This window comes from Orcinus orca, chromosome 19 (genome assembly GCF_937001465.1).
Source record: "Orcinus orca chromosome 19, mOrcOrc1.1, whole genome shotgun sequence".
Taxonomy (NCBI): Eukaryota; Metazoa; Chordata; class Mammalia; order Artiodactyla; family Delphinidae; genus Orcinus; species Orcinus orca.
Window position 1 is genome coordinate 4,689,700 of NC_064577.1, and position 24,108 is coordinate 4,713,807.

The window sequence follows — 24,108 nt, forward strand, 5'->3', positions numbered from 1 at the left end:
TATATTGCATATGTAAGTTTTCACAAATAGTATTTTAAACCAGGTCTTTTAAAACTAATTGAATAGTTAATATCATTTTCGAAAATCTGAGGTCTATGAACATTTTGATGTAATCAGGTGTCACAATCACAAGTGTCAACATGGGTATCACACAGTTAATCATATGTTTTTCCCTAAAACTGTAATAAAAATGATAATATCAGTGCCCACCAAAGATTTAGCTTGGGTTTTGAAAGACCATGCATCTTTAGATATCTCCTTAAGCAACTTTTTAAAAGACAATGATTATAACTGTTTACAAATCTTCCTACAGGGTTCAACAGATGAGTCAGGTATGGAAAGAGCAATAAATTCTACTATGACCTCTGTATCTTTTAGCTTCTGTGTTTTCATAGTTTTAAAATCCAGTATATACACCTAGAAAATATATTCTTTAATAATTAAGAAAGATTATATTTTTTCTGAATTGAGCTTTCAGCTTGTTAAAGGATTACATTATTCATTTTGCACTTTGAGTTCCTATTTGGAAATGTGTATGAAAGCAGTTTGGCATTTAATTACTTTGAGCCTACTGAAATTTCATCCAAGAGAAACAAGTTTCTAATTGTTAGATTGGAAAACATTACTTATCATGCTTCCATCAGGATTCTGGACTCTGTAACATAAACAGGCCCCTTCCCAGAAAGTACTAGATGCCGACTGGATTAGAATTTAAAATTTGGCTTGCTTTGGGAAAAGCTTCTTTTTAACTTGAAACATAATCTTAGCATTTTATAGAGAAGAATATGGATGGTACAGGTCTTCTGTGCTAGAAACAATCACAACCTAAAACCAATGGAAACAAGAAGTCTAACAGATGACTATTTGTCCCAGTTTGCTAGGACTCCTGGATTTTACCTGATATCCTGGTATAAATACTAAATAAGTTTCTCCTTCACTTTCAGAAATGTCCCTGTTTGAATAATAGGTTTGGCTTGTGCAGGCAGTGTTTAAACAGGAATTTCTTGTCGCAAAGGCAGCGAGGGAACCTACACATCCAGTTCAGCCAGTTAAAGTCCTTGGTAGGCAATAATGTAATGCTATCACTTAAACTACTCCCAGATGCAGTAGTTTAATTGATAGTGTTAGTATACTATATTTTATATACACAATATGTAATTCCCTAGTGCTATGAAACAGCTCTATAACCCTCAGGGAATCTTAGGAGCCAGTGAAAAGCTAAGAACAAACAAAATAAAATGTGTATATGCATATATAAGTACACTCTTTCTGCAACAACAGTACCAGCAAGGACCAGAAATCTACATTTTAGGAGTTTTGAAGATTCCCATATTGTTAGAATTTCCTCTTCGTTTATTCGATAAGCATAGGCATCAACTATGTTCCTAGAACCAGGAATTTTTTTTCTGTTTTGCTCACTGTTGTATTCCCAGCACTTAGAACAGTGCCTAACATATAGTAGGTGCTAAATAAATAAGATAGTCTCTGCCTTTCAAGTTTGTAATCTAGTGGGGGATACAATCATGTAAATAATAATTATGAGTTGGAAAGTATAGTGATAGAAAAAATTCTGCATATCCTGAGAGCATTGAGGATCTGATTTTTCACTCTTTCCCATTTTAGTTTCCAAGCTGATTACTTGAAAAGCATTTGATGATTTAAAACAAAAACTTTCACTTACCCACTGTCACCAATTCTGGCTCCTTAGCCCCGAAGCCTAGGACAGAGACACAGAAAGACAAAACCAAGGAAAAATTAGCAGAACAATCCAAGAACAGCAAAATTCCTGACTTTAACCACCTTAGTATCTACTGACTCTTTGACTCTTTAATTTTTTTAAATTTAGTGTGTCAGGCATTGTTCTAAATACCTTTATCTCCATTTTAAAGATGAAGAAACTGTAGCTCAGAGAGGTAGATAACTTGATCAAGGTCACTTAAAAATGATAGAGCTGGGATTTGAACCCATGTTGTCTGGTCCAATGGGCCAAGAGTGCTCTTAACCCACTGATGCCTCTTAATGTTTTCCCTCAAGAACAATGTTTCCCTCAAGTCTGTGGGGTGAGATAAGATGTAAAGAAAAAACTATTATACATGGTAGAATGTGCCAAAAGAATATAGACAGGTGATGTGGGACTTTAAAAGAAAACACAAGACTTCGTGGGGGAAAAGACATTTCAGTTGAGTATGGAAGGATGAGAAGGATTTGGATGGGTAACATTGAGGAGGGTGGATATTCCAAATGGAGGGAGTAAGTATCAGCATCTTTTAGGGAATGGCTAGAGTTTAGAATGCACGAATAATGAGAAATTAAGCTAGTTAGGGCCAAGTCATAGAGAGCCTTGAATGTTGAACTAAGGAAATTCATCTTTATTCAGTAGGCATTTTAGGGCCCAATGAAAGATTTTTGTGGTAAGGAATGACGGAATTGGAAGCGTACTTTATAAACTTAACAAAGAATTTCTGTTTGGGTGATGAGAAAGTTCTAGAATTGGATAGTGGTGATAGTTGCATAACATTGTGATTGTGCTTAATGCCACTGAATGGTGCACGTAAAATTGGTTAAAATGGTAATTTTTATTATGTATATTTTACCAAAAAAATTTTTTTAATTAAAAATACTTTAACAAGGACCTGACTTTTGGGGCTAAGAGGTAGTGACTGCTGTGCACAATATAGTGAAAGGACAGAAGGATTTTTGGCAATTGATTGGGACTTCTTTAGCCATGTACTCAACAGCCTAGGTTGTCGAGTTGATGATTGGTTGGGTATTTACAGAGGCAAGACAAGGAAATGAAGAAATCTGAGGGGCTGCTTAGAACATTACAGAATGGCTGGCCACATCGGTAGAGAAGCAACTGAAATCAGAAGAGGACTTGGCGTACTCTGAGAAAGGGGAGAGGCAAGATCCAAAGACAGATGTTGGGATGACAGCAAAGAGCAGGCTCAGCAGGAGTAGTTGTGTGGTTTGAATATGGAGATTATTCTAAGAAAGGAAGAACAAGTTGTAGTACCTTCAAGATCTCAAGCCACACTTTGAAATGGATGAAGTAGAATAATAATGAAAGTCTTTAGAGTTCAGATGGTTGAGAAACTGAGGGCTAGAGAGAATCTCTACCCTGGCTGCACATCACATTCATCTAGGGAACTTTAAAAAAAAAAAGAAAAGAAAAGAAATGAACAGACCCTGCATCCCAGAGGTAGATATATATATATATACACACACCACACACACATGTACATATATATATATTCTTTTTCATAATCTTTTCCATTATGGTTCATTACAGGATATTGAATGTAGTTCCCTGTGCTGTACAGTAGGACCTTGTTGTTTATCCATTCTATATAGAATAGTATACATTTGCTAGTCCCAAGCTCCCAATACAGCCCTCCCTCACCCCACTTTCCCTTGGCAACCAGAAGTCTGTTCTCTATCTGTGGGTCTGTTTCTTTTTTGTAGGTAAGTTCATTTGTGTCATATTTTAGGTTCCACATATAAGTGATATCATATCGTATTTGTCTTTCTCTTTTGGACTTACTTCTAGTACAGTAATCTCTAGGTCTATCCATGTAGCTGCAGATGGCATTCTTTCATTCTTTTTTATGGCTGAGTAATAGTCCATTTTGTGTGTGTGTGTGTGTGTGTGTGTGTGTGTGTGTGTGTGTGTGTACCACATCTCCTTTATCCATTCATCTGTCGATGGCCATTTAGATTGTTTCCAAGTCTCGGCTATTGTAAATAGTGCTGCTGTGAACATGGGGGAGGGGTGCGTGTATCTTTTTGAATTATAGTTTTGTCAGGATATGTGTCCAGGAGTGGGAGAGTGGGATTGCTGGACCATATGGCAACTGTATTTTTAGTTTTTTAAGGAACCTCCATACTGTTCTCCACAGTAGGTGCCCCAGCTTACATTCCCACCAACAGAATAGGAGGGTTCCCTTTTCTCCACACCCTCTCCAGCATTTGCTATTTGTAGACTTTTTTTTTTTTTTTTGCGGTACGCGGGCCTCTCACTGCTGTGGCCTCTCCCGTTGCGGAGCACAAGCTCCGGACGCGCAGGCTCAGCGGCCATGGCTCACGGGCCCAGCCGCTCTGCGGCATGTGGGATCTTCCCGGACCGGGGCACGAACCCGTGTCCCCTGCATCGGCAGGCGGACTCTCAACCACTGCGCCACCAGGGAAGCCCTGCAGACGGACTCTTAACCACTGCACCACCAGGGAAGCCCCCTGTAGACTTTTTAATTATGGTCATTCTGACCAGTGTGAGCTGGTGCCTCATGGTAGTTTTGATTTGCATTTCTCTAATAATTAGCAATGTTGGGCACCAGAGATTCTGATTTAATTGGTTTGAGTTGGATCCTAGGCATCAGTTTTTTTTTTAAACTTCCCTCCAGTGAACTTAATGTGGCCTCGGGGTTGGGATCCACTAGACTAAAGCACTGGAATGATTCTCGGTATGAATGTTGAAGTTACCAGTGACCACCTAGGAGAATTTGAATACGCAAATGTAAACTAGCTTTTTGTGTCATGTAGCTAAAATCAGGATTGTTGTATAGGCTGCTAGAAAAGACAAGGATGAGAGAATGTGGAATGTGGAATTAGCTTCTGTTGTATATTTTTTAAGAGGTTTTTGAGCATAGCAGTGGGACCAACCATAGCCTGGAAAGGGTAGGAGAGAAGAAGGCAGCTTACTCCTTCTCTACTTCTCAGCTTACTTTTTTTTTTTTTTTAATTTATTTTTGGCTGTGTTGGGTCTTCGTTGCTGCTTGCGGGCTTTCTCTAGTTGCAGCAAGTGGGGGCTACTGTTCGTTTCCTTGTGAGGTCTTCTCATTGCAGTGGCTTGTCTTTGTTGCAGAGCACGGGCTCTAGGAGTGCGGGCTTCAGTAGCTGTAGCATGCGGGCTCAGTAGTTGTGGCTCGCGGATTCTAGAGCACAGGCTCAGTAGTTGTGGTACACAGGCTTAATTGCTCCACGGCATGTGGGATCTTCCCGGACTAGGACTCGAACCCGTGTCCCCTGCATTAGCAGGCAGATTCTTAACCGCTGCGGCCACCAGGGAAATCCTGTTCCTTGGCTCTTAATGTCTGCATTTGTGTATACACGTGCATTTATTTGCTTTGGAGGGCTGTGAGGATGGAAGATTAGTAATCCCAGGCTCTACCACCTACATTTGACAGACACAGAAGCTTGCCTTTGCCTTCTCTAGGGTACTTTGGGAAGAAAAGAGCTGAGGTTTGAAATAACGTAATATTTTCTAGGATACTTTTTCTGTTTCATTGCATTTGTGGTTATAGCCTTAGTGACAAGGACTCAGCCAGCAGAATTTTCTGGGCCATGACAGGGGATGTAGAATAACAACTTTCCAGGGTTTTTTTCTTTTTTTCCGGTGGCAGAATAGACTTCTTTTTCTTTTTTTAGTCAATTTTAAATCGCAAGTTAAAGGTAGTTTTTATTTTTTGATTTTTGATATTCTATACAACAAATTAGTTATCTTAAAAAGAAGAGGAATTTGCCTTAGCCTGGGAAAGAGATTGTTATAGTCAAACATTTTAACACCGTGACCTTTTATTCCATTGATTTCTATAGAGAAGCACCGGCATGCTTCAGAAAAGGTCAGTGATTCTAATTGAAGCACACACCAATTTTTTTCTGGTTGCAAAGACGCCCATGGTTTTTGTTGCAAAGAAGATGATGAGATTTAGGGCTGACCATTTGTTACCAGAGAAAGCAATTTTCTCTGTGATGCATTGCTGTTTTTCTTTCACATGGAAAGCATTGTTTGAAATCAACAATACCCATAAACCGGATTTTCATTATCCATGCTATTTAATGCCCTCGTTTTTATTTCATAGGCAGTTATATATCTGAGATCGAGGTTGAAATTTCCCTCCTCTGTGGACCTGATTTTGGAAGAAAAAAATGTGAGGAAAAGGATACTGTTAAGTCTCCCATATTTATGGTTGTGAGATTTTTCCTTCCAACAGGAATGGCAGGATTTCAGAATTAGTGCTTAATGTGAGTTTAAGAATATTTTAACTGTCATTCTTGGACTTTTCATATAAGAGAATCTGTGGCTTCAGGAATCAGACTTGGATATCTACATACTATAGTTTATTAAACCAAAAATTCGCCATGTCCTTTTGGAAAAATCACCTGATTTTCATATTTGTTTTAACTCATATTGCATAAAGATGAAGACTTTAAAACAAATAGTTGTAAAACTGTTGACCAACATGGATGGCTCCTACTTGATAAATATTTAATATTGCAAGATTTCTTCTTTATAATTTGGCTTAGTGTTGGTCTCTGTCCAGAATGAAATGGAAGGAAGAATTGTCCAGTTTTTAATACCTGAAGTCAGGGATTAAAATTGTGTTTTCAAAGCTTTCTGTCTATATTCATTCTGTAGGAAATAATTTGATACAGCAGGTTCTCCATTTTCTTCTCCCAACCCAGCTAAACCAGTTAAATACGCTTATTTTGCTATCTGAAGGCTTTTAACGCATCATTAATAGTTTCTCACACAACCTCAGTTGCTGATTGCACATAGAACATTAAATGTGTTCTCAGACTTCAGTTCAATTAAGCAGACAGGTCAGCCACTATAGTTCGGAACTCTAGATGGCCAGAGTTTTTGAAGCTGATAGGTAGTTTTTTTACATAAGACCACATCACAGATTTTCACATATATGCACAACTTGAGCTGTCCAGAATGGTTAGCTCTCTATTATTAAAGTACTTATATAGCAGTGCTTTCTTATGAAATATTTGCATAGCCCTTATCAATAGCAATCATTTATTCATAATAGTTTATAAATTCTCCTGGTTTTTACTGACTGTAGAAGCTGGGTAATGAATCAGCTTTATTCTCTTTTGTCTGAGAGGTGGAAACAATATAAGTTATAGACTGATTGGCAGGCCTGAACATGGTAATATGGAAAATTGCCTTCATTACATATTCTTGGAGGATTGTTATATTAGGAAATTGACCACCAAGTATCTCCCTTTCTTCTCCTTACAAAGCCTTGGTGGCTCCTCCAATACATGTTCTTGATGTTGGAGCCTAAATAACAGCACTCTAAAATCAGTGCCGTCTCCACTCCTTCTGCTTGCCATACTCTCATCATCCGTTAGTTCTGCTGCCTGACAAGAGCAGTCTTGAGTTTGGTGACTTACTATCACATCATGAAATGGGAACAAGCTCCTTATCCTCTGTTTATTTCAAAATCTTTATCATCAGTTCAGGGCCGACCTAGTCAGCATTCTGCTAGCTTGAGGTAATAGAAAATCTATCGTAGTGGCAAAGAGCATGGAGTCTGGAACCAGACCACCTAGATTTGAATCGCAGCTTTGCCTCTTACTACCTGTGTTTTCTGTGGATTTTTTGGTTTTTGGTTTTTGGCTGCGTTGGGTCTTTGTTGCTGCGCACAGGCTTTCTGTAGTTGTGGCGAGTGGGGGCTACTCTTTGTTGTGGTGCGCAGGCTTCTCATTGCGGTGCTTCTCTTGTTGCGGAGCACGGGCTCTAGGCTTGCAGGCTTCAGCAGTTGTGGCATGCGGGCTCAGTATTTGTGGCTCACAGGCTCAGTAGTTGTGGAGCACGGGCTTAGTTGCTCCGCGGCATGTGGGATCTTCCAGGACCAGGGCTCGAACCCGTGTCCCCTGCATTGGCAGGTGGACTCTCAACCACTGCACCACCAGGGAAGTCCAACCTGTGTTTTCGTGGGCAAGTTACTTAACCTCTCTGTGCCTCAATTTCCTGGTTAATAAAATGAAACTTATAGTAGTACCTACCTCATAAAGTTATTTTGAGGAATAAATTGGGATAGTTAAATAGACTTAGAACAGTACCTGGCACTTAATAAGTGCTATAAACGTGGTAAGGGAAGGCCTTACAGAGGAAGTAGAACTTAGTGAAGCTGGAAGACAATAGGAACTCCTATGAACTTTGTGATGCAAACAAAGTGTGCCAAGCCAGCTACCAACAGATGGCATTAGCAAGTACTCATCACAAACAAATGGACTTTCATAATGGTCTGTCAGTAACAAACCTAGCCTAGTTATAGAAAGATTTTTTGTCTTAATAATAAGATGTGAACTGTTAATGAGGAATGGGTTGTCAACCTCAGTACCTCATATTCCCTTACGTGGCCTCCTCTTACCAGAAAATATATTCTATATACAACCCACTAGCAGCTCCAAGCCTTCCATCCAGACTGCATCCACATTATATCTTTCTTACTACTTTTTCTTTTTCCATTACCTTAACCAAACCTTTCTTATTAATTAGAAAGATAAGACCTAATCTCCTCCTTCAACCTGCAGTCCCAGAACCACTCCCCTTGTTATGCCCTAAAGTAGTGGTCACATCTCCTAGTAGCGGTCCCTTCCTGACTGCACAAAGATTACCTTGGCTTTAGTGTACTAGCAAATCCTGAGGTTGTTTTAAAAGAACTGTTTAAAGTTCCAGCTCACAGTTGGAATTTTTTTCCCTCTGCTTTGAAGAGAGTCACTATAGTCAGAGCAACTTATTCACACCAGCTCTTTGAAACACGTGTGTTTCAGGTGAAGCCAAAAAAGTCTAAAGCTAGAATCTAGTCTTTTCACCTCTATTACAAAATAAATATACCTCTAAAACTTCCCAGCTGGTGGGAATGAAATGCTATCAGACTTCCCAACTAATAGAGGGTAATAATGAATAACAACAAAGCCATACCTAAATAACCCCATTATCATTCTCTTGAACTGGTTAACCTTCTGATTATTAGCCTCTTGACACACTTAATTCAGGTATGAGAGTTTAGGGGTGCTCGTAGGACTATTTATTTGATCTTTTTGTCCTATCCCACTGTTCTGACTTTATTTCTATTTTTTAAGGTTGGTAGACACCAGGGAGGCATGTGTTACATGCCCAGAGGTTTCAGAAGCCACTAAATATATCAGGCCTGCCTTAATTGGAGGATATGGGGAAGCAGTGGGGCTTTTAGCCACTTCATAGACCAGCTGAGTCTCCAGCTACCAACTCAATTTATTTGAGAGCAGTACTTCAAGGAACTTAATAGACCTACAGTGCACTAGCACAAATCTGTATTTTAGCCGGAGTACAATTTATTTATGTACTACTTATTATATTGGTTTTCTCTCTGTATATATATGAATGTCATTATTAAAATTAAGAGCACTGAATTGTTGGTGATAGGTTTAATAATTATGTGTTTTATTGAGTTTTCCTCGTACTGCTACATCACTTAGGGGTGGCAAGAGAACCCAGATGGTAGATAATAGGATTAGGTTGAAGTGGCATTTTTCCAAAGGAAATATGATATGCATGAGCCAAGCAGAGTTTTGTTTCACGTGTGTGTTGTTTTGGATATGTGGAATACTAATCAGTTAGGGGAAACCAGTATGATAGCTAATGTGTACCACCCTGAGCTCAGACTGAGAAACTCTTCAGGTTACTAGAAGCCCTTTACCAAAACCAGGAGTCCCCTGTGTGGAGGTCTCACAGAGATTAACACTTTTAATTGCTCCCTTGAGTTTCCAATCTGTCCAAAACCAACCCTAGTTCTTTCGCAAAAGTAATATGCAGTATGCCCTGTAGAAAACTTTTCTTTGTCTAAGAAAAGGGTTTTTGTCCTCTTATGAAGGAATGTGAGTATCACAAATGGACATACTGTTTTTTGGTGCCAAGAAAACTAGTACATGAGACCCCATTAATAAGAAGTGAATATAATTTTCCTTTTCAGCAGTGATACCCTTTTGAGATTCTGATCTTTCTTTTTAAGATCAGTACCTTAAAAGAGCTTTTTAAATTGGTTGCCTGTTTTGCGTGTGTTTGTTGTTTTTACTTATTTCCTTTGGCTTTTTCTTAGGGTGGGGGGGAGGGATGTTAGGAGGAGATAAGAACATAGTCACATGTGTTCTTCCCATAACAGTGGTGATGGTGGTAGCAGCAGCTTCCACGTAATCACTCTTCCCTATGTGCCAGGCATTTATGTGTGATTCACGTACAACATCTAAACCTGGCAGTAACCCTGTGTAGTAGGTTGTGCCTCTTTCTTTGTTTTTATTTTCATTGTGCCTCTTTTATAAAAGTAAAAACAAACTCAGAGAAGTTATTTAACTTGCCTAATGTTACCAAGCTAGTAAGTGACCGAGTCGAGATTCTAACCTGGTCTTTGATTCCAAAGCCTACACCACACTGCCTAAACCCGTTTAACTCATTTTAAAAATATGCTCTCTTCTTAAGTAGAATTATTTTGTTCACCTTTTTTGAGGTTTCATCTTTTGAAAGACAGAGCACAGGTCAAGAACAAAAGCTGGGATTTAGCAGCAACTCCTCTGTGTACCAGCTATGACCTCTGGCTAGTTCCTTCACCTCTCTAAACCTCTTCACTTACTTGTGTAATGGGAATCTTAATAGGACTTACTTAGAGTAATTAGGGGTAGATGAGGCAAATTAAGTTTAAGCTGGAAGTCTGACACATAGAAAACTCTCAATAAATACCAGCTATTTTTTTTGATCAAGCTTCTGTGGCTGTGTACATTAAAATCTTCCCGCTTCCTTCTTGTTTTCTCTACCTGATTTTTACACATCAATCTCAGGCTTCTTCTAATCTCTTGAATGTTGCCTTGCCTTCATCCATCTTTTTTCTCTGTTTTGTCATTGAGTTAGCATGCTCTCTACACCCACTTGGTACCTAGTCAGTATTTATTGATGCGAATGATGGTGGTTAAACAAAGCTGCTGTTGGCACCCGTCCTGCAGCCTCTGTGACTGCCTGCCTGAGTAATCATGACTCCTAAAAACAGAAAAGGACTCAATCATCTTACTCATAATTGAAGGTCAGAATTTGATGTCAGCATTTGTTTCTGTGGTGATTATGTAGCTTTTTCTGCAGAATTACTTGACAGTTGGAGTAGCCAGGCTTTCTGGCATGAGGCTGATTATGATGCATTCTTAAATTACTTCCTAAAATAGATGCAGCATCATAAAGGTGGGTTAAACAAATATTGATTGTAGTACAGATTTGTTTTAATTGCAGCAAGAGGTCAGGGGAGGCTTACCATTGAGGGTAGTTGACTGCCAGGCTCTATCCATCTACATTAGTTCCCTAGTCATCTTGCCCATAATCCTTTCTTGCATCAAAGAAAATTGTACAAAACTGTTTTTAATCCCAAACACTCCTCCCTTTTCTCTGCCTTTCTGGTATCTCTAATACATTCCTACCTCATTTCTTTGATTGATCCTCAGAAGATTTCTTATTTTTGCTTTTTCCTGCTTCAACCTCTGTTCTCCATGAACACATTTTACTCCTCAGCAACCTTTGTGGGAGTCTAGCAGGGTGTCATGCATATTATATTTGGGCTCTATGCACTAACAACTCAGCTCTTGACACTGATGTGCATTATTCTAAAGAACATCATATCAGTAAGGTTGAATTTATAACTCATTAATGGTTATAAATGACATCCTTCCATAATTTCAAAATCCAGATTTTTTTTTAATAAAAGAAGGAAAGAATGGGAAAAATATTTAATAAAAAATTAAAACTTTGTGCAAGAAAAAGAAGATTGTAACCAAAAGCAAAATTAACACCCCGGGCTTCCCTGGTGGCGCAGTGGTTGAGAATCCGCCTGCCAGTGCAGGGGACGCAGGTCTGTGCCCCGGTCCGGGAAGATCCCACATGCCGCTGAGCGGCTGGACCCGTGAGCCATGGCCGCTGAGCCTGCGCGTCTGGAGCCTGTGCTCCGCAACGGGAGAGGCCACAACAGTGAGAGGCCCGCGTACCGCAAAAAAAAAAAAAAAAAAATTAACGTCCCATCTGTGGCAGATTTCATTTAGTAGAGACTTGTTTATTTCTTACCATATCTAATATAATATAATATATAAACTTATATTTTCAATTTAGATCTCCAACCAAAGCCTGTCCTATATTTCCAGCAATCTCTAGTTCAGAGATTTTTCTAGTTCAGTTTTTTTTTCTTTTTTTCCCATTTTCTTCTCAAGGACTACTAGCCCAACCCTCTACCCCACCACACACAAAAAGTTAGCTGGGACTTCTTTATGTGTACACAGACATGCGCGCACGTGAATTTTTAAAATTCTCCTTATCCGTTAAGAAAAAATAGGGAATATGAAGCTATGCAAGTAAGCATACGTGATTCATAGGTACAGGAAAATGTTTATTGAATTGTCAATTTTAGCTTTGTAATTTGACTAAGAAGGGTGGAAGGGGACTTCCCTGGCAGTCCAGGGGTTAAGACTCCACCCTTCCAATGCAGGGGGTGTGGGTTTGACCCCTGGTCGGGGAATTAAGATCCCACATGCCACACGGAGTGGCCAAAAATAAATTTTTTAAAAAAAAGAAAGAAAAAAGGGTGAAAGGAATAAGACTTGAAGGAAGGAACTCAGGAGGTAGAAAGAGACAGAGGCAAAGAAAGTATAAGGTAGAAACACTTGCCTCTATGATTTTTTTTTTTAACCCTTGTATTATTTTTCAGTTGCTGGTCAAAGGAGTATCATTATTTAGCCTGTCCACCTGACATTCCTTCACCCCCAGCCTAGATCTGTTGCGTGGGAGTAGTTCCAGGCTGTTATGAGGATTAAATGAGGTGACCTATGTTAAAAGTGGCACATAGTAGGCTCAAAAATATTTTTCACCAAACTGAGATCATACTTCAGCAAACGGTGGGATTGCTTCTTATTTGAGGTTGTGGCCTACTGGTAACAGAACTAAGACTACAGATCCTAGAAGAAATTAAAAAGAGTACTTGTGTGGATTTGGGCAGTTACTTCAGACATCTTCGGATTCAGTTCCTTCCAAAAGGAAAGACTAAAACTCAAAAAGAGAACAAGTAGTCTCTAGAATAACCTACCACTTGTGCTGTGAGAACTCATAGAGGTAATTCGTATAAAGTGCTTAGAAAATGCCTGGCACATAGAGGAAGGTCAATAAGTGTTAGTTGCTTTTATTTTTGTTATTTCTCATGTGTTTTTAAAAAGGTCTTAAGGTGAACCATTTTAGGAAACCTAAGGAAAGTGTGTATGTGTTTTTATAGATATAGGCAAATTGCCAATTAGAATGTGCATCTAATTAGAAGTTCAGTAGGAGCTGAAGAAATCTTGATGGTTTCTCACATGTTTAAGTAAAGGTTTAAATCTCTGTAGTTATTGGATTTAGCAATTCTAATAATTTAGAGATTTATCTTTTTAGAAGAATATTTCTTGGTTGTGCTACTTTGTTTCTCTTACTCCTGTTGGCTGTGTGATGGCAAATCTGGCGTATTCAATCCCAAAGCAGTGCCTAAGGGGCTTTATGAGATTAACAGCCATAACACTGTTGTGATCTTTGAGTGAATCTGTTGTAATTGCTTGTTTAATTGTCCATCTCCCTTGGTGGGCTATGAACTCAGTGACAGCAGTGACATTCTTATAGACCATCAAATTTCCAGTGTCTAGAACGGTGTCTAGCACCTGCTGCTGTTGAGAATATTTGTTGAAGAACGAAGAGAGTGACTTCCCATTTGAAGACACATGGCAAGGGAGGGATTCTGAAAGCCACATCATGTATTGCAGTACTGATTTTCTGATTTTTGCTTGGAACCTGGTTTTTGCAACATGCAAATAATGTCAGTCTTAATGGATTTCATTTTCTCTCTTGATAGTAAACAGAGTGAGGCAGAATTTCATGGAAAGGGTCAGTCTTAGAAACCATGACAATCTGGGTTTGAATCCGAGCTCTGTGTCAGCAGCTTAACCTGTCCCAGCCTCAGTGTGCTCATATCTTAATAGAAATAGTTACAAATTAGGTATTGTTAGTGAGGATTAAATGAGATGACATATAAAGTGGCACATAAGTAGCTTCAACAGAAAGTTAGCTTCCTTTCTCCTTTTCTTCTCCTCATAGCGCATAATTAAAAGTAATTCAGCTATTCTTTATTTCAAAGTAATCTGCATGTTGTGGTGACATTTGGTTAAGAAATGGGAATAGTAGGCAAGCTTCTATGGGAAGCTGCTTGGTGGGGTAGAGAGAGCACTAGACTAGGAGTCGGGACTGAATGTGACCTTGGGTAAATCATATGACCTCTCTAGCTGAAGTTTGTGTTTCTCTTAAGTGATATTCCCCATTGACTAATAATTGAGAAAGCAGCAAAGGGACTATTTTCTACCCTGTTATATATAAAGAAGCTTCTGAAATGTCAGTATTACCAAAACAAAAAACCATACACAATTAACTCTTTAAAACAACACAGAAACGTTTGTGTCTCTTGGGCACCTGAGGCATCGAGAGCTGCCATACCCCCCCACCGCCCCCACCCTTGCATTTGTAATTGTTAATTTGCATCTTTCGTTTTTTCTGAAGCAAATCAGTACATTTTGAAATCCATATTTCATGGCGCTACTTAACTAATTGCTGCAATCAGCAGCAATTTATTTTATAGCAGCGCTGTTCAGATCGCTCTGAGGTTAGCATACCATGCACAGTGTGTTTTTTACAACCATATTTTTAATGATGAGTTTTAGTAAGGGAAAATGGTTAATCTGCTGATATTCTCCTGAAAGTCCTAACTTTGGTCCTGTGTTTTACCTTTACCCAATGCTAACTTAAAAGGCCACAGCAAAGTCATTGACCCAGTGGGTGCACCGGCTGTCGGAGAGGCTGTCCCATTTAGAAGGACGGGAGAGGGAAAGAGCACCCTGTTTTTCTTCTTGTTTGGAGACCCTCATTAAATTACTCAGAAACAATAATCAGATAGCTGCTGTTCAAGTTAATGGCACCTCTGAGTCCCTGTCAAGAGAGCTTTATTTAATGTGCAACAGACCTGGAGTGATGCAGGTGCCTTTTCAGGCCCTCATTTAATTTAAGCTGCTTTAGTTGGCATGGCAACTAGTTGAGACATCTGGGAGACATTATGCTAGGGATTGAGACTTCAGAGGATTTCTGCTAGAGCAAAGCAGAAACCTTATCATAAAGTGGTGTGTGTTGCTTCTAAATTTCTGCAGCTATATTGTTAAATCTCCAAATTCAGGAATTGTATTTTCCAGAGAAATAAAATTTTTTAAGGTTGGCCTGGTCGTTGGCTTGTTTTCTGTGAAGAAAAAAATGCTTTATTCGTGAGGTGAAAAATATTCATTTCAACCCTGAAGAATTTACTTTGCTAAACTAAAGTTTGACAGAACTCACTCTCTGCAGAGTGGCTGTTTTAATCACTTTGTAAAAATCATCCATTTAAAATTTATCAGACTTTTATGTTTAAAAGATATTAGAGGAGGGGAAAGCATCTCTGCACAAAGGTAAACAAAATGGTCAAGGTAGACAGGGCTGTATGTGGTTTTGCCCTGGACTTTCTGGTTAAATTAAGAGTTTATTTTAAAAAAAAAAAAAAGAGTTTATTAACCTACCTTCATTTTTTTTTAACCCAGCATGTCATCTTCTCAAGAAGCAGAGATATGAAAGTAACACTCTTCAAAACTCTTCTTTCTTAAATATTATAACAGGAGATTGAATGAAAGGTTTTTTAAATTCACAGATCCTGAGGACAGTAACATAGTAATCTAGTTATTTGCATTTAGCAGAGGGAATACCTGCTGGTTTATATTTTGTAAGAAACTGTGCACATATGTATGGGCTCTTAGTATAGAAGAATTGACTTACCACTTGAAATCATTCATTTTGAATGCCTTGTTTTTCAGGGTTTTTTTGATATCTGGTAATACTTTGCTCTGTGTTAGGTTGAACAATGTGAAATTACTATTTTTGGTGGTCAAAATGGTCCAACATTGTCAGTTCAAATCCAACAGGTCTAGGATGTGAACAACACCCTGATCTGGAAATATATGTTTCGTAATGCTAAGTGAAACGTAAGAGTTTTTTCTGAAATTAGTAATTATTTATAAAATATCTGATTAGAACAGTACCCATTCCAGCCAGACAGTGTTTTGATTTTCCCTTTTCTTTGAAAATATAGTCACTGTTAGAAGAAAGCATATGACATTATTTCATACTTATTCTCTGTTTTTGGCTTTTGTATCAATTCGTTCCTTTTATAAGTCAAAGCAAGATTTTTCAAGTGCCAGCCCTGAGAATTCAACCTGATAACTTGAAAATTAAGATGTTTTCTCTCTGCTGTTTGCATGCATACCAACTGTCACCAGTAACAGTAAAGATTCTGGAATCGCAACTTGGCTGCCTGTTTTATACAGATATGTGAGGCAGAATAGAATATAACCTGCTCTTCACTTCCATGCAAGAACTTTTCAATCCTGGCAGGAAGAAAAAATTGTCAATAAACTCAGAAGACATGGCTGACATCCCATACAGATGAGTACTCTCTTTAGGATTTTTTTTTCCCTGAGTAAAACTGCAAGTTGATATTAAGTTGATAGTACTTAATACAGGGATAGCAGTTGTGAAGTTTTTCTGGTTTTGTTCTGTTGTTCTGTCTTGGTTTTTTTCCTGTGTAATGTTCCTTTGTTTTCGTCCCTTGAGATTTCTGGAACCAACTCTGGAATATTAGGACTTCTGATTAAGGCTTAATGGTGCAAATAGAAGTTTTTTCCTGTCTCTATCCTATGATTAAGATTTCCTAGTGGGAAAATTTTTTAGTATATACAAGAGGGTTAATATCCTTAATATGTAAGGCACTTTTACAAATAAATTATCACCCCAGTAGAAAATTGAGTAAAGAAAAGAAACAAGTCTGTCTCTCCCTCTGTCTTTTTCCCTCTCTCGTACTCACACATATATATGGCCAATAAACATGTAAACAGTTTTCAATCTGAAACACAGTTGATAGAACACATATCTTTACTGCCAGTTCTTCCTGAAGCCCCCCTAAAATGTCAGTAAAGGGTTAGGAACTCAAACTAGAAGAGGCAGAAACCTCTGCTGGCAGTAATGAGAACCCAGAAACAAGTTAGTTCTTGCTCAGAACATCAGAGCAGCTCAGGGTTTGGAGGCATCAAGTATCTCAGAAAGTAGGGCTGCAGGTAGGCCTAAACACAGAATTGGTTGCAAGCCTGTGTAAGAAGTAGTAAGATGTTCAAATGTTCAGATCGTCTCCAATTCCGCAGGAGACCATATAATGCTTTATTTCCTGGAGACAGCATGAACGGAGCTGTGATGTCTTTGGCCCCATCCCCCACTGATACAGAACACTGGCAACCTGGCCTGTGCCCTCCAAGACAGAAGTTTGGAGGGCTCTTCTCTAGAGAAATGGATTAACCCAAGAGAGAGGATCTATATGTAATTGAGGATCCTTTGTGAAACAAAATTAAAGCTCTATGCCGCCGCCCCACACACAAAGCTACATTAGAGTCAAAACAGTAATAACCTGGGCTTCCATGGTGGCGCCGTGGTTGAGAGTCCGCTTGCTGATGCAGGGGACACGGGTTCGTGACCCGGTCCGGGAGGATCCCACATGGCACGGAGCGGCTGGGCCCGTAGGCCATGGCCGCTGAGCCTGCGTGTCTGAAGCCTGTGCTCCGCAACGGGAGAGGCCACAACAGTGAGAGGCCCGCGTACCGCAAAAAAAAAAAAAAAACAACAACAGTAATATCCTAAAGGCCAATTGGTAGGAGATTGCTTAAGTCATGCCATATTACATAAATTGGAATACTATTTAAGCACTTTTTTTTGGGGGGGGGGGCGCTGCGTTGGGTCTTCATTGCTGCGTACAGGCTTTCTCTAGTTGCAGCGAGCGGGGACTACTTTTCGTTGCGGTGCGCGGGCTTCTCATTGCGGTGGCTTCTCTTGTTGCGGAGCATGGGCTCTAGGCACGCGGGCTTCAGTAGTTGTGGCTCGCGGGCTCTAGAGCACAGGCTCAGTAGTTGTGGCACACGGGCTTAGTTGCTCCACGGCATGTGGGATCTTCCCGGACCGGGGCTCGAACTTGTGTCCCCTGCATTGACAGGCAGATTCTTAACCACTGTGCCACCAGGGAGGTCCCTATTTAAGCACTTTAAATGATAGAAAAGAGTTGTATACCATGGAAAGATATTCACAAGACATTTTAAATTAAAAAATATATATGTGTGTGTGTATGTGTGTGTGTGTGTATATATATATATATATGTATATAATATGATCTACTTTGTCACGATAATTCCACTACAAGGAATATATCACTAGGAAATAATCAGATTCACATAAAGCTATATATGTAGGATATTTATCTCATGGTTATTTAAAATAGTTTAAAAAATTAGAAATAACTTGGATTTTCAACAATGACAGATTGGTTAAATGAATTATAAATATATCCATACATTAGAACCCTCTACGGTAATAAAAATTCTGCAAGAAAACAGGCAGCAAAGCCATGTGTATGCTATAATCCCAGTTTTAAAAATACATATAGGTATGCATACGCAACATTTACATGAAGATATTATAGGTTAATTCAAAGAGGTAGGATTCTGTGTAGTTTTTATACTCTTTGGCTTCTTTGTATTTCCCTAGTTCTGTGATGAATTTTTGTTTTTTAACTATTTTGGAAAATTTTTTAAAATACACAAAAGGAGAGACAATAGTATAATATCTATCATATACACAATACCCAGCTTCAGCAATTACTAATCATTTTGCCAGTCTCATTTCCTTTTTATTGAGAGGAGGGGGAAAGGAGAGCCGTATTATTTTAAAGTAGATCCCAACTATCACATTATTTTACCTAAAAATACTTAAATATGCAATTCTACCTGGTAAGGGCCTTAAAAACATAACCATCATAACCTAATAAAATTAGCTAATTCCTTACTATCCCCTGATTGCCTCAAAGATCTAATTTTTTTAATCAGGTTTGTTTGAATCAGGATCTAAACAAAGTACATATATTGCATTTGGTTATTATATTTCTTGAGACTTTTTATCCCAAACATTCCTCCCTTCCCTTCCCCTCACAACCCCTGCCTTTCTTTCTTTCTTTCTTTCTCTTTCTCTCTTTCTCTTTCTTTCTTCCTTCCTTCCTTCCTGCCTTCCTTTCTCTCTTTCTTTCTCCCTCCCTCCCTTTCTTTCTTTCTTTCTTTCTTTCTTTCTTTCTCATTGATTTTTTGGGGATATTTTTCCTGGAGAATGATCCACGTTGTGTGTTTAGCTGATTGCTTCCTCATGATGTCTTTTTATTTCCCATATTTCTAGTAAACTGATAATTAGAACTAGAAGATTGATTATATTGTTTTTTAAGACATGAATATTTTCTAGGCAGTGGTGTGTATATCACAGGGACATAATATCTTGTCCCACAATAAGTGTTGCTAAGATTGAGTGGTGGATTGAGTTGATGTGGGTAATCTCATTCCTTTCAAGTGGTTTTAGCAACCATTGATAATTGGTACCTTAGATCCACGGTATCATAGAGGTTGCAAAACAGTGATTTTTTTCCCCTAATCTTTCATTACTTCTGTATTTATTAGCTGAAATTCTTCTATAAAGAACACTGAACATTTAGTATATTTTATTAGAGTTTTTTTTTTTTTTTTTTTTTTTTGCGGTACACGGGCCTCTCACTGTTGTGGCCTCTCCCGTTGGGGAGCACAGGCTCCGGACGTGCAGGCTCAGCGGCCATGGCTCACGGGCCTAGCCACTCCGCGGCATGTGGGATCTTCCCAGACCGGGGCACGAACACGTGTCCCCTGCATCGGCAGGCGGACTCTCAACCACTGCGCCACCAGGGAAGCCCTATTAGAGTTTTTAAAAATATAACTCAAAAGAAGGTAAAATCCTAAATTGTGTAGGGCCACTGAAACAATTTAAACATAGTCAATTTCACTATTATGTAACCTTAGGCAGGTTACTTGCCTTCTGTTAGCCTCAATTTTCTCATCTGTAATTGGGGATACCACTGCCTATCTTGTAGGATTGCCATGGAAATTAGATGAGATGATATATTTAAAATACTTAATGGAGTGGCTAATACCTAGTAGGTGCTCAATATATATTCATTCATTCAACAGATATTTACAGGGGACTTACTATATGTAGGCATTGTTTCTTCTGAGACTTTTGGATAGACTTGTGAACAATACAGAGAAAAAACCCTTGCCCTCATGGAGAAGGATTGAGAGACAAACAATAGATGTAATAAGTAAATTATGTAGGATAAGTACTACAGGAAAAAAGAAAAAGTAGGGTTGTGCGAGGGGGTAGCAATTGGACGAGGAATGCAGGACACATTATTAGAGTAGTCAAAGTTGGCCTCAATCGAAAGATAAAATTGAAGCAAAGATACAAAGGAGGTGAAAGAGTTAGCCAAGTAGATGTCTGGGGAAGCACAGTCCAGGCAGAGAAAAAGGAAAGGGCTAAGGTTAGTGTGTGTTTAGCATTTTCAGAGAACAGCAAAGAGGAAAGTGACAGGAGGTTAGAGAAGAAAGAAAGCCAGATCATTTATGGCCCTGCAAGGACATTTTAAGGACTTTGACGTTTCCTCTATACGAAATGGGAAGGTTTTGCAGGAAAGTGACATAATCTGGCTTTTGTTCTAAAGCATGATTATGTGAAGTGCATCTAAAAAATAAGATGAATTGATGAATGGAAAGGGCCATGGTAAATGTGCACTGAAGCAAATATGACAAAACGTTAAGTGTAAATCTAGGTGGTAGGCATATATATGGTGATCACTGTTTAATTATTTCAAGTTTTTTGTGTGTTTGGAAATTGTTATAAGAAAAAAAATTTTTAACTATTAAGAAGATAACTAAATCTAACCTTGATAATAATATTGTAATTTAACTGATGTATATCATCTTATAGAAAGATTCTAACATGTCACTGAAAACTCCTATAAGGAAATTCTACGTGCCAAATCTCATTTCCTCACTAATTTCTTTGGAAAGAGCCTGGTTAATAAAACCTAACATAAAAATTAAACCTAAGAGGATAAAAAGCTTAAAATTGCATTTTCTATATGATAAAGTGACTCAATATACAGACAAAATATAACAGTGAAAAATGTATTCTGGCTTAGAGTTGTTTTAGAAATCTAGGGGTCTTGGGCCAGGCTGGTAATAGTGGACATGATAAGAAGTGGTCTAATTCTGTGGCTAAGTTTTGAAAGAACCAATAGGATTGGAGGCAGAGTGAGAGAGGGATCAAGGTTGACTCCAAGGTCTGTGGTTTGTGGTGTGACCAACCTGCTGGAAAAATAGGTTTGCTGTGGGAAAGCCTACACCTAGAAAGTGTGTGGTGGGGGAAAGATAGAGAATACATCTTGGACATGGTAGTTCGAGCTGTCAATTAGACATCCCATGGAGATGATGAGTAGACAGTTTGATAGACAAGCCTGGACTTAAGGAAAGAAGATTAACTAGAGATACAAAGTTGGGAGTCATCAGCATGGATGTTATTTAAAGTCATGGGACTGGATCCCATTACCCTAGAGAGTGAGTATCGAAAGAGAAGAGGACCAGGGACTTGCCTGGCGGTCCAGTAGTTAGAACTCTGTGCTTTCACTGCCAAGGGCCCAGGTTCAGTCCCTGGTTGGGGAACTAAGAGCCCAAAAAGCCATGCTGCATGACCAAAAAAGAGAGAGAGAGAGAAGAGGACCGAGCCCTGGGGCATTTCAACATTAAGTGCTTGGGAAAGAGCACCAACAAAGGAGGACTGAGAAGAAAGAACCAGAGAGGGAGAAGGAAAGTCAACCGTTGGGTGTCCTGCTAGCCAGTTGAAGAAAATGTCTCAAGGAGGAGGGCGTTTCCAACTATGGTGTGTGGAGCGTTATCAGTTATTCTCCCTTACTCCCAAGTTGTCCCTTTTCCTACCTGTTTTTGCTAAAACATTAAATTAGAAGTGTTTTTAAATCCTTCTCCCCAAATAATAATCACTTACTACAAGAGACTTTTTAAAGCTCATAAGGGTAAGATACAAAGCCTAACATCACTTTTTGAAAATTTAAGTTTTGAAGGCAGACTCCTTCTCGTCTTTATTTTTATAAGCCCAGCATTTACCCTTAAAACAAGCATGTAAATGCTGAAACAAGAGCCCCAAGACCTCTTAGTTCATTTATAGCTAATGGTAAGCACCCTAAGACTACAGCCTCCATAATACCTTTCTGGAAGAAGAATTTTAGGATCTGAGGAACTATGTAAGAAAACAAAATAACTGACATTTTGTCTTGCCTTTCCCTGCTTTGAGGTGCACAGGGCTGTGGAAGCCTTGCTGTTTGACTCAGAATGTGAAACTGACTTTTACAATGTGTCAGAAGAATTTGAATCCTGGTAGGAGCCTCCTAAAGTCAAAGGCCCTCTCCCCTTGACTTAAGGAAGCTTATATTATTTAAATCATAAAGCTTGCCCAGACTTTTAAGGAGTTCTTAACTGCAGGCAGAGTAAGACATGCATCTTTCCTTTTCTAGATAAAGCAAAAGGTGGTGCCTTCACAAGAGTCCTGAATTCCCATCTCCATTGCTCCCTGCGCCCCAGCCTTTGATCATCTGCCTTGTGTTGATTGAGCAAAACCCTGAGGGTATAACAGAGTGCAAAGCATGGGAAGCTTAAAATTTAGTAAGGGAAGTATAAATGTATAAAAAGTTAAATAATAAAAGAATTCAGTTGTGAAGATTGTAGAGAGATTTGGATTTGAACTAACCATTTGCGTATTTTTAGGAGTACCATGATTTATAGAGTAACTTAAGCCACAGTTGATAGGTAGGTTGTCATCTTTTCCATTGGTGCCATGGTGGCCTAGGGTGAGACCAACAACCCTCTCTTGGGGTTCAAAGGACACTCCAGTAACATGTCTGAATAGACCCTCAGACTGGTCTTCACACTCTTCCTGGCCCAGCTGTCACTGAGAATATTTACCCTTGTTTTTCTCTTTTATAATGCTAATTATAGTGAAGTCACTTGGTTGTTTACTTCCGCTAACTTTTTAAAATTCTTTAATTTTGGCAGTGTTTTATCTTGTGAGGGCTGGAATTGTCACCTCTTTCATGCTGTCTAGAAGCTTTCTTTCCCTAAGCTTTTTCCAGCCTTAAGAACAGAAGTTATTTAGACCTGGTACCTACTTTGCAGGGATTGGGGGCTGAATTCTCGGAACTCTCCTTAACTTGAAACCTCAAGATATGTTGTCACAGAATTGATGCAGAGTGACCTACATAAAATTATCGTCTCTCCTCAACCACTCAGCTCAGATCATGTCAAAGTTTTTCTTTATCAGATTTTGCGAGGTAAGTTTTTCTTTATGAAGAAAAAGGTAGTGTCACTGTATAAATGAAATGTTTTGCTTTTCATTTGAACTAATCTGACCTTCCAAGGCTTACTTCTTCCCTAACAACTTCTTTCTTTTGACCAAGGTATATTTAATAATTTCTATACTTGATGTTAAATAAGAGGCTTTTAAGGGTAGCCAAGTGGTTCTTATTTTCAGTGATGGAAGAGAAGGGCCTATCTAATTCATTAGGTAGTCGAGGGGGTTAATATAGGGAGGTAAATAAGCAAGATGGTTTGTCAAACAAGAATGCTTTGTCACAAAGTTTCCACTAAACAGCCTTTAGTAGGAGTGTGTGGCTGGCATCAGATGACTAAATTGAAAAGGAACTGTGTTCCCTATGGATAACATACATTCTTCAAGCCAGCAGTAGGTGGGCCTGGCCTGAGTGTTGGCAGGCATGCCTGAGTTCAACTCTAGAAAAGCAAAATGACTCTTCAAGCATGGAGGAGACTGATAGAAACAGCCAGCTAACTAATTCTCTAGGCTGGCTCATTAAAGAGCACTGACTTGACAGAAAAGCGATTTGGGCTGACATTGTTGGAGCTTCCTCTGGCCATCAGGTGTGTCCTTCAGAATTTTGCCGTTACAAATGGAGAGTTGTTTAAAGCTGAAACAGTTTTCTTACCTAGTAAAGTATTTTTTATCTCCCACGGGATTCAAAGAATTAAGACATTCTTTATAAAAATTGACAAGCATCTGCCAAAAGAATTAAAGCACATACAGTGTTAAAGCTAGAAAGTTCACCTTCTGTAGATTTGTTGATATTTGGGGATGGGGGTGGGGTGGGGGTAGAGGGGAGATATTGGCTATTGGACCTTTTTTCACACTTGTTAAAAAAAAAAGGGATTTGCTATATTTTATTCAGAAGACTCAGCCTTGAAGCTGTGATCTTTAGCAGT

General features: G+C 39.0%; 1 protein-coding gene across 2 annotated transcripts in view; it reads left to right on the forward strand.

Annotated features, from left to right (window-relative positions):
• Positions 1 to 24,108, forward strand: part of NLK (nemo like kinase) — a 146,394-nt gene that overhangs the window by 97,835 nt on the left and 24,451 nt on the right. For both annotated transcript variants that reach the window (XR_004481974.2, XM_004267148.4), the window contains exon 4: positions 23,059 to 23,165. Coding sequence is in view for 1 of the 2 variants with exons in the window: in XM_004267148.4 (XP_004267196.1) it covers positions 23,059 to 23,165 (107 nt within the window). In the remaining variant the exon portion in view is untranslated. The remainder of the gene's footprint in view (positions 1 to 23,058; positions 23,166 to 24,108) is intronic.